An 11,557-nucleotide genomic window follows, 5' to 3' on the forward strand; every position below is an offset into this window, starting at 1 on the left:
TAGTGAGAATTTATTTTGAAAATATTGATTTTATTTCCTTTAAAACTCTGCAATCATACTGCACAAAAGTGTTTACCCAAGTGGTATAATCAGTGTTAGCTTTTTTACATTTAATTTTTTTTACCAAAATGGTCTCCAGGCAGCAACCAATGTTCACCCATATTGTGCATAAAGGACTTAAGGCAACATGGAGGACCAGGCCAGGCTTCATATGTAGAACCCAACTCAGAGGCTGCTGGTTTGACAATGAACCAGGAAACTGTTGCCAGTATCTGGATTTTGCAACAACATTGGCACAATGCATTTTCTCCAAGAGCACCTTGGTTAAAGGCAGCATGTTACATTTTGAAATAATACCACACCTTTACTCGAGCGTATGGCAGCAAGCAGAGACCTGGCATGCCACTGACGCAGGGACAAATGATCAAACAAACTTCCTGTACTCCAGTTAACCATCTCTAAAAATGCAGTTACTGCTAACCTTACAATAAAATTGTGTATTTCATGAGTTACATAAGAAATAAACTTCTAAAATTGATTCAAGGTCATGGTTTCAGTGTCAAACAAGGCTAAAATGTGCTGTGAGGAATTGACCTCTGCCTACTCTGCTCTCACCCTTTATGGGTGTTTTAGTACCCATTTACACCTGCTGTTAAAAAAAAAAAAAAGCATCCTGTGATCTGATATCTATTTAATCATCAGTTTTAGTCAGATTCCAAAAGCTCTTTTTCTAACAGGTGTAAATGGGGCCATAATGTCAATAGGCAGGAATATGTTCAGTGTTCACTCAGTCAACATGAGTGCTTTCTGTTCTGCCTGCCACGAGCAGCTTCTTCAGTGGCAAATCAGGGACTTTGAGTCCAATCAGCTTGCATTGAGGTCTTCTGGGACCTGGAGTCCATTGGGCTGGCCCACTGGGACATTGTAGTGCCGGTCATCCTCTGTGACCAGACATACACAGGGCCAGTCTTCCTTATGGTCGTCGGGAAAATAGGTGATAAACTCCTCTGTGTGTGCCATGTACAGCCTGTAGACTTGGATGGTGCACTGCAAGGCATACCCCAGCAGAAACATCTCCACCTACACTCAGGAACCAATGAGATAGGGAGTTGACGCTTTATATTTAGGGCATCATTATGGTTTTAGAAAATTGGGTATTGAGAGTTAGTGGGTGTATTGGAACCATTGTTTAAGGACTTTGAAAATGAACTTATCTGTAAAAGCCTCTTAAAAGTTCCAGGGCTCGAATATTGGTTTATTCGGATCAGTTGAACGCTATAGCGCGAGTTAAATCAAAGTAATTTCCGATTGAGCCGACATATTGCAGTCTCCGAACGCGGGAACATTGCCTTATTCTATTGCGCTATAGCTCGGAATTGAATCGAGCCCATTCTATGTTATACATTCTTCCCTGAGATACTGCTCTGTCATTGATGCTAAGCTTCAAATCCAAACTCGAATGTTAATCTCTGGCCTGCTCTGACCTTCCCAAGAGTCACTGAACAATCCAGAAAGACCCTGAGGCTTAGGCTGAACTGCTGTTGAGGACAGAAGAACAGATGGTACAGTGCAAGTGTGTGCATGTTAGACTTCAAGGTTTGGTCTGTGGGAAAGCAAAAACACACCCATCCTATTGTATCCTCTTGTTTTGCTCAGCACTGATTATGACTACCGGTTAAATGGTACCTCTACTATGGGTTTGGATGGGAAAAGTCCAGCTAAAAGATCCTGGTTTACCACTGTTTAACTCCCAGGAAAGGCTGCAGTGTTGGGGAAAATATTTTCCCACGCTACCAATTACTTCACACTGGAAGAAGTTAAGCTACACAAAAGCTACCCGTAAAAAGGAAAATTCCACCCCAAAGCTATTTTGGTATTTGTTTCATTAGTCCATTGTTGATAGTCCCAAAATGTTTTGCTTGTCAGCAGTCAAAGTTTCAAGATATGCAACTTTCAAAATACAGAAATCTGATCCGTATGATGATGCAAAACGCAGCATCATATGGTTCAGATCTCTGTATTTTGAAAGTTGCATATCTATCAACATTGGACTAATGAAACAAATACAATTTCTCTATGAATTTGGTCAGGTCGCCCAAAAAGGTACATATTGCAGCTTAAAATAAATATATATATATATATAGTTTACTTAACTACAGTTACTTTGAAAAATTGTAGTATGAAAATCTGAAATGTCAGAGTACAAATTGCGAGAACAGAATTCTCAGATTAATCTATTAAACCAAAAGACTTTTTTAAGAGAATTGGGCAGGTCTGATGATGAAAAAGAACGAACGTCAACTTCATCCATAGTTTTTCTTTTTGCAAAAAAAGTGTAGTTCCAGTAGTTAGCTACACCTCTACATGGCAAGAAAGTCCTTAACTACTGAAAAAACTAAACATATTTAGGTCAACTACCACCAAGCTACTGCAAAATGTAGTTAAATGACAAGTTGAACTACATTTAGTTCCCTACTCCAACACTGAAAGACATTTAATTGTTACCTATGAAAACCCTATTAGAGAAAGTGTTTGGGCTTATGTATATCTAGAAGTATTAATGCATGTTCATTTGAACAGGGGACGGGACCATGTTTGTGTGTTACGTCGCCACAGCAACCTGCTGCTCACCTGCTCCAGCCCCCCGCTGAATCCCACTTGGCTCAGGTGGTTGGACAGGAAGCTGCGTGGGCAGTCGGAAGAGTCGCGTGCGTAGAGAAGCCAGCAGAAGACGGGCACGTCTCCTCCCACTTGCATGCTGGTGTGGAGCTCCACGGCCCGGCCCAGCATGAGGAGCTTCAGGGCTTCCAGCAGGCCCAGCTCCTCCTCCCCTCCCTGGAACACACGCTCACACAGACACAGTCTCTCCTCCGCACTGGAGCAGCCCACCGCCGCCTGCCACTGTGCACAACACACACACGCCACATACTGTCATCACCACCATGGCTGGAAATCATATACATTGAATTATTGCTCTTTTCTCAACCGCAATTCACACACAGTCAACATTTTATGGCTGGATGTCATACTGCTCTTATCTTGCAATTCATGACTTCAGTGTCAGTCAGTTGTCACCATAATATGAAGGTGACAGTATCCACCATTTTCCCATTAGTTGGTGATATTAGGGTACAGCTACCAACCATCTAACGACAGAGGGAGAAGTCTTTGAAGTCTAATCAAGAACAGAATTCCTCCAGAGTTGGAATAGGCTGTTTGATGCCAGCCAGAGGTCTCACGTTGCGATACAGTCTACTTTCCACAGATAGGTATTAAACTGTTTCCTGAAGACTGACGATCAATCTATCCTGTCTCCTGTTTAAGATCAGGCTGCTTCAATAAAACACAGCAATCCGCAAGGGAGGGTACAGTCAGCGCAGTACACCACAAACTACTCTAAAACTGCCATTAAAAACACCCTCCCATGTGGTCATAATTACAACCATAAGGTTTGGGAATCAGCTACGTCTCCATTCAAAGTCTGGGAAAAGACATTGGTGTTTCCGTCTTAAATACAGTACAACGTGTACAGTACATAGGGCTGGGTAAGGAAGGCACGGGCGGTACCCTGTTCTGGAGGAGTTCCATGTAGCGTTTGAGCTGTTGGGCGGCATCTTCGCTTCCCTCCCTCTGTCTGCACTCTGAGGGGAACATCCACTGGCCAATCAGGCATTCCAGCTCCTCCAGCCACTGTGGAGAAGAAACAGGGTTGTATTCATTATGTACCAAACAAATAGAAACTGGTTAAAATGGAGAGGGACATCCTTGAACTTGTCTAATAAGAAACATGCACATTTTTGTTTTCCATTGCAAAATGTTTAGCTACGGTGTGCACTAATGAATGTGACCAAGACACAACAGATTATAACGGCAAGCCATACTGACCATCAGGCAGCTAATGTCCATGGTACTGGGGTCGTAGGTATAGACAGCAGAGGGCTAATGACTTATATACAAGTTTTAGAGCGTACACAGCGTTAGAGTTATGCAAGCATGGTGTACCGTGGAAATGTGTTCGTCCTGCAGCCAGACAGGCAGCTGGGTGCTGGTGGAGAGCACCTGGAACAGAGTGGCTCGGAGGGCACAGTAGTTATCTCCTCTCACCCGTCTCAGGCTCCCAAACCTCTGAGACAGCTCAGTGTAACCCTGGGACCAGACAGTAAGAGCAAACTAGTATGAATCATCTTGTAAGAATGTCCTAAATATTCATCTTAAAATGGGACAATCTGGTATTTGAAAAACAACAACGCAGTCGCTCCTCTGCTCCGCAACAACAGCAGCAGTGGTGGGGGCGGTCAGTGGTGCCGTTTCACCCTACTCCGGATTCCATCTTTAAAAAGGTCCATAAATGAAGGAACCAATCCTTTATTTCCTTTTTAAAATATAAGATCATAGTAACTGGCTAATCAACTGACCTTTCTAATAAGGGTACTTTTGGCAGTGTTTCCCTTCCACTCTCTCTCACTGTAGGACATCATATCCACCATTGGCTCCAGACTGCATCGGTCCTCAACCTTTGGAACTGAGATAGGGAGAGAAGAGAAAAGGTGAGAAAGAGAATAGTAAATATTGAATCAAAACATTTGTGGGTATACCATTAAAGGAGACACTGGTGTTCTGGTAAAAAGGAAATGATCTGAAATTGACTGACGTGTGATTTCAAACAGTGGCTCCGGGCCTGTATGTTTGACTGGCCCCTGGGGGAGCTCTTCAGCTCCTCGATACAGGTCTTCCTCGCTAAGAAAGTGGATGACAGTTAATTATGTTATTATTAACATGTCAAATAATAGAATATAATTTTGGTTCAATTATGTGACACTGATCTGCAGTCAGTTCTAAGGTACAAAAAGCGACATTGACAAACCTAACTCCCAGATCATCCCCAGCAGGACCATCTTCTTCCCTCACTTGTAACACCTCCAAATCAGCCGAGGTGCTGGGCCCCTGATGGGCCTCTCCTTTTTGGGCCTCCTCCCCTCCCGTCTCATCCCCTGTCATGGGCCCTGCAGCAGCACTCTCCATCTCCTCATCCTCCTGTTCCTTTGTTTCTGGCACTTCTTCCTCCGCTCCTTCATCTAAGAGGTCTTCCAAAGATGGGACTTCAACCAATCCACCCTGGGTACCTTCCTTCGCTTGTTCACAGGAGTTTTGACTGGAGAGAGAGAAGTCGAGAAAGCCATTCTGTGAATTGCATGCGTTTGCACTTCACGTCATGAGAAGAGCATCTCTACTGTCATGGTCTTATGTTCTTACACCACATTCCTCTCGTACAGTCTGGCCTCAGGGGAGCCACAATGTTAGTACCATTCTAATGTTCAACTGTAGAAGATGACACTTTGATCTACCTTGTGAGGAATCATCTAAACTCAGCCACAAAAAGAAACGTCCCCTTTTCAGGACCCCGTCTTTCAAAGATCATTCGTAAAAATCAAAATAACTTCACAGATCTTCATTGTGAAGGGTTTAAACACTGTTTCCCCATGCTTGTTCAATTAACCATAAATAATTAAATGAACATGCACCTGTGGAACAGTCGTTAAGACACTAACAGCTTACAGACGGTAGGCAATTAAGGTCACAGTTATGAAAACTTAGGCCTCTTTAGTGTCCTTTCTACTGACTCTAGAAAAACACCAAAATAAAGATGCCCAGGGTCCCTGCTCATCTGCGTGAACGTGCCTTAGGCATGCTGTAAGTAGACATGAGGACTGCAGATGTGGCCAGGGCAATAAATTGCGATGTCCATACTGTAAGACAGCGCTACAGGGAGACAGGACAGACAGCTGATCGTCCTCGCAGTGACAGACCACGTGTAACAAACACCTGCACAGGATCGGTACATCCGAACTTCACACCTGCGGGACAGGTACAGGATGGCAACAACAACTGCCCGAATTGTAACAGGAATGCACAATCCCTCCATCAGTGCTCAGAATGTCCGCAATAGGCTGAGGGAGGGTGGACTGAGGGCTTGTAGGCCTGGGGCAAGGCAGATCCTCACCAGACATCACCGGCAACAATGCCACCTATGTGTACAAACCCACAGTCACTGGACCAGACAGGACAGGCAAAAAGTGCTCTTCACTGAAGAGTCGCGATTTTGTCTCACCAGGGGTGATGGACGGATTTGCGTTTATCGTCGAAGGCATGAGCATTACGTTGAGGCCTGTACTCTGGAGCGGGATCGATTTGGAGGTGGAAGGTCCGTCATGGTCTGGGGAGGTGTGTCACAGAATCATCGGACTGAGCTTGTTTTCATTGCAGGCAATCTCAACGCTGTGCGTTCCAGGGAAGACATCCTCCTCCCTCATGTGGTACCCTTCCTGCAGGCTCATCCTGACATGACCCTCCAGCATGACAATGCCACCAGCCATACTGTTCATTCTGTGTGTGATTTCATGCAAGACAGGAATGTCAGTGTTCTGCCATGGCCAGCGAAGAGCCCGGATCTCAATCCCATTGAGCACGTCTGGGACTTGTTGGATCGGAGGATGAGGGCTAGGGCCATTCCCCCCAGAAATGTCCGGGAACTTGCAGGTACCTTGATGGAAGAGTGGGGTAACATCTCACAGCAAGAACTGGCAAATCTGGTGCAGTCCATGAGGAAGAGATGCACTGCAGTACTTAATGCAGCTGGTGGCCACACCAGATACTGACTGTTACTTTTGATTTTGACCCCCACTTTGTTCAGGGACACATTATTCAATTTCTGTTAGTCACATGTCTGTGGAACTTGTTCAGTTTATGTCTCAGTTGTTGCATCTTGTTATGTTCATACAAATATTTACACATGTTAAGTTTGCTGAAAATAAACACAGTTGAGAGTGAGAGGACGTTTCTTTTTTTGCTGAGTTTATGTTCACAGCAGGAAACAGTATGGAACATAGATCAAATTACACTCAAAATAACACTGAGATGCCAAAGGTGTAGAGGACAGTAATGTGGACCACTCAAGAGTAATTAATTCCTATCCCTCAAACTCATTTCACTATTAATCATGGTCATTTTTTGCTTAACTTTTAGGAAATTAAGGACTGCATTCTTTTCATATTACATCACAGAGATAGATGGTTGAAAGCACGCCTGTACAATTCCGTTGTGTGATATTATTTTTATGATCTTTGGATGCCCCCTAATGGTGGCAAAGGAAATTACAACCCAAAATATATTTTTACAGTTTATATCATTCAGTTTATTTCGACAAGTTGTGATAACGAACATTTCCATTGTAAATATTAGTCTACTCACCTCTTGCTGGTCCCAGATGGACTCATTCTCACTGGTTCCTTCACCAGTCCAGTGAGGTTTTGGGGAACCCGACCATTCTGTGTGGGCTCCGTAGCTCCTGTTAAAGCTGGAGAAGCCTCAGGATCCTGTGGACTGTCATTCAGGTGCGCTACAGAGCTCCTATTCTCTTTACCATCAACCCCCTTTATCACAGTGCTATACACGAGGGGACAGGGAGGAAAGATGTATGTAATGCACACTGTAAATACACAAAGAGTCACCCAGAAATCCCAATGGTTTGAACTGAAGCTACAGCCATTTTAGCCATAGACGTTTGACTTACATAGTGGGAGATGGAGATGAGGGCAGGTGAGGGACACTGTCGGTAGATGCTGCCTTCTCACAGGCCTCTGGTGGGGTGAGCTGGGAGTCTGGGAGAGATGTGACCACCACAGTGCCAAGACAACACTTCTCTGGCTCTGGCAGTACATCCACTGCATTGTGGAGGGGTATTGTTGAATCCTCATCCACAGTTTCAACGGTAATGGATTCTACTGGTATCTCAGCTTTGAGGGCAAAGGCTTCAGGGCATTTGTCCTTAGCATCAGGTGTAACTGTTATATTATCTGAGTGTTCATTCTGGACCACAGTGGAGGTCTGCTCAGCAAGTACAGCTACATCTATCTCAGCCAGGACCTTCTCTGCATCTCCTCCTCCTTGCACCTCTTCCTTATGGGGACCCTGTGGAGGATCTGAAGTGCATATCTGAGCTTCTACATTTGTGCTCTCTGTGGCTGTATCCTCAATGCTTTTGTCCAGTGCTGTAAGGATGGAGTTTGCTATGAGTCCAGTGCCTATGTTGGGAGACGGCTCCTCAGCCTGTCTGTCTTCTGTCTGGAGGAGTCCATTCTTCTCTATAGTCTGGGGCTGGGCAATGTCTTCCTTTCCATTGGTTTTGGGAGGGACACTACAGCACACCTGCACAGTCACAACAGCCACCTCTTTGTCTTTATTGTCCTCTGCATCGTCTCCTCCCGTTTTCCTGCGACAAATCATCCATGGAAACAAAACTAACATGTTTCAAAATACATGTACTACAAGGCAAAAGTATGGAAAAATACATGTACTACAAGGCAAAAGTATGGAAAAATACATGTACTACAAGGCAAAAGTATGGAAAAATACATGTACTACAAGGCAAAAGTATGGAAGAATACATGTACTACAAGGCAAAAGTATGGAAAAATACATGTACTACAAGGCAAAAGTATGGAAGAATACATGTACTACAAGGCAAAAGTATGGAAGAATACATGTACTACAAGGCAAAAGTATGGAAAAATACATGTACTACAAGGCAAAAGTATGGAAGATTACAAGTGCTTCATGTGTTTGCCAATGGTTTGACTTGCTAATTCAAGTGGTGTGTTCCCACTGGGCACAGACGTCAGTTCAACGTCCGGTTGTGATTTACATTTGGTTGAGTTGTCAACTAACTATTTTTTTTTTTTTTGAATTTTACCCCTTTTTCTCCCCAATTTCGTAGTATCCAATTGTTGTAGTAGCTACTATCTTGTCTCATCGCTACAACTCCCGTACGGGCTCGGGAGAGACGAAGGTTGAAAGTCATGCGTACTCCGATACACAACCAACCAAGCCGCTGCTTCTTTAACACAGCGCACATCCAACCCGGAAGCCAGCCGCACCAATGCGCCGGAGGAAACACCGTGCACCTGGCCACCTTGGCTAGCGTACACTGCGCCCAGCCCGCCACAGGAGTCGCTGGTGCGCGATGAGACAAGGACACCCCTACCGACCAAGCCCTCCCTAACCCGGGCGACGCTAGGCCAATTGTGCGTCGCCCCACGGACCTCCCGGTCGCGGCCGGTTACGACAGAGCCTGGGCGCGAACCCAGGACTCTGATGGCACAGCTGGCGCTGGTCAACTAACTATTTAGGTTAAAAGTTGAATGAAATAAAATAGAAAACGTCCTGATGTTGATGATTTTTTGCAAATCCAATCAGTTTTCCACATTGATTCAATGTCATCACATTGTTTATGGGGGTTGAAATGACCTGGAAACGATGTTGATTCAACCAGTTTTTGCACAATGGGTTTTGATTGCAGTCCAATCAATGACTGATTTAATTAGGTAACCAATGGCAGTGTTGAGTCATAATCTTACCTCACTTCAGAATCTTTCTCGGAACCATTGTGGAATCCAGCGACCTCTCCACATTCTGATGAGGATGCTGGAACCTTGACACCCCCATGAAGTAACCCACGTATTTCCTCCACATTGTCACAGGGACTAGCAGCAGGACAACACCAGTTTCCCATTCCCACTTAGATAATGCACACCCTCTGCCTCTCGAAAGTAGGTCTTGGGTAAAATGGTGTAACGTTACTCTGAAATCCACAGAGTCTTGGTTCCTACCCTGGTGAATTGGAGGAGCTTATTCAGAAATAGAGATTTTAGGTCCATTACAAACTGTTCAGAGCATTTGTAAAAACCTGACCTAAAAATCTATAGGACAGAGAGAGGATACCAATTCCATGCTGTGAGAGCCCAGGCCATACTGTAGCGTCAGGATGTATTGTTGGTCCTATGAGCAAAAGAGAACATACAGCAGAGGCTGGTGGGATGGGCTATAGGAGGACGGGCTCACTGAAATGGCTGGAATGGAATATATGGAACGGTATTGAACACATCAAACATATGGAAACCACATGTTTTACTCTGCTCCATTAACACTATTCCAGCCCTGACAATGAGGCCGTCCTCCTTTAGCTCCTCCCACCAGCCTCCACTGACATGCAGTGAAATTCAACTTTAGATTTCCTATTTATTTCACCCTTGTATGAAGTAGCCTATATCTTTATACTGACTGGAATATATGTATACTGACTAAAATTACATGAGGAGCAATGGCATGCAAATCACTTTTTTACAAGGGGGAAAAAAATAGGTATACAAAAAAAGGCGCATGCGCTATTAGGACTCCGCAGGCGGCTGTGGGAGAGAAGATAAACGGTCGATGCAAACACTGGATCCTTGGGAGGTCCATACCCCCCTTACCATTTTAAACTTCCACTTCAATTGAGTAGGGCCGTCCCAAGGATCCCGTAAAGCAAACACCGAAGAGCAATAGCGGCACCTCACCTTGATGTTGCTTGTTTACCACAATCCGGTGCTGCGATTACCCTTCGGTTTCGATACATTTTCAGAAAAGACACAACATACTGTATCATTCACGGCTAGGCTGTCATAGACGCTCCTCGAAACGTGAGAATGTTGTTTAGCCAATTCAACTGACTGGCGTGATCAACGCTTGTGCCACCCCGTCCGATGCACGGAAGTACAATAAATAAATGTGGAGGGTGTGTCTTCCAACAGCAAGAAATGTGTAGTGTAGCGAGCCATCAGATTTGATGACAAATGTTGTGACGTAAATTTATTGGAAAACGTTACATATAATTTGTTGTGAGAACGCTAGGATAAGGGTTATCTGTTATTCCTTCCAACATTGTAGCACAGCTAAGCTTGCAGACTAATAATAACAGTTTGCTACAATGTTACAAGCAGCATGCGCTCGAGACAAAATAGCTGCATACGCAGGAAGTTTAGCGCACGACAGTTTCATATTTTGGTCTGAAACTCTTGACAGCTCAGGTCTGAAAAATGTGATTCTTGGCCAACATACACACAGCATAATGCTATGGATATATACATGAACGACGTGCATTCGACACTCACATGTCTACTTACTTTCAACGCTGACTGCTGCTGTACACGGTTTCAAAATATAGTTTTACAGTTGTCCCACTTGTTGTGAAATACAGCAACCAGTTGATAAACGTCGTTCTGCTGGAATGGGGGGGGTGTTTGACAGTTCAACATATACAACAAAGATGTTTGATATATGAAGATGTCATACTCAGCATTTTACCATTGAAAAAAAGGTCACAGTTCCGGTCTGCTTAAGGTGAAATATGCAGAAATCGCTCCGCCTTTTCCTGGTTGCTAAAATTCTAATAGTTTGCCTAATTTCATGTGACAAAAAAGCAGTCATTGCGTAGAGAATCATTGTACCATTTAAACCGCTGTGAAGTATATTATCCATAATGCAAAATATTGTATGTTTAGTGGTTTGAAGCTGGTGTACAAAACCGAAAGTAAAAGCAAAAACTACACTTTTTTTCAACCTTTATTTACCTAGGCAAGTCGGTTAAGAACAAATTCTTATTTACATTGACGGCCTACACCGGACAACGCTGGGCCAATTGAGTGCCGCCCTATGGGACTCCCAATCACAGCCGGTTGTGATA

General features: G+C 44.2%; 1 protein-coding gene across 9 annotated transcripts; it reads right to left on the bottom strand.

The window, feature by feature from the left end:
• Positions 1–9: 9 nt before the first annotated feature.
• LOC139367163 (uncharacterized) lies at positions 10–11,191 on the bottom strand. Of its 9 annotated transcripts, XM_071105295.1 has the most exons (12): positions 10,998–11,182; positions 9,778–9,834; positions 9,414–9,666; positions 7,571–8,269; positions 7,249–7,443; positions 4,865–5,152; positions 4,652–4,737; positions 4,416–4,522; positions 4,003–4,146; positions 3,568–3,690; positions 2,632–2,901; positions 10–1,080 (listed from the first exon to the last, which is right to left on the bottom strand). In XM_071105295.1, the coding sequence occupies exons 3-12, from the start codon at positions 9,566–9,568 to the stop codon at positions 865–867; spliced, it is 2,283 nt and encodes a 760-aa protein (XP_070961396.1). In that variant the 5' UTR covers positions 9,569–9,666; positions 9,778–9,834; positions 10,998–11,182; the 3' UTR covers positions 10–864. The 9 variants fall into 9 exon arrangements, with proteins under 9 accessions (XP_070961396.1, XP_070961389.1, XP_070961394.1 ...); XM_071105288.1 differs by having other exon boundaries at positions 9,414–9,834; positions 10,998–11,191; XM_071105293.1 differs by lacking the exon at positions 9,778–9,834 and having other exon boundaries at positions 10,998–11,170.
• Between the last annotated feature and the right edge of the window lie 366 nt (positions 11,192–11,557).

The sequence above is a fragment of the Oncorhynchus clarkii genome, chromosome 15 (assembly GCF_045791955.1).
Source record: "Oncorhynchus clarkii lewisi isolate Uvic-CL-2024 chromosome 15, UVic_Ocla_1.0, whole genome shotgun sequence".
NCBI classification, from domain to species: domain Eukaryota; kingdom Metazoa; phylum Chordata; class Actinopteri; order Salmoniformes; family Salmonidae; genus Oncorhynchus; species Oncorhynchus clarkii.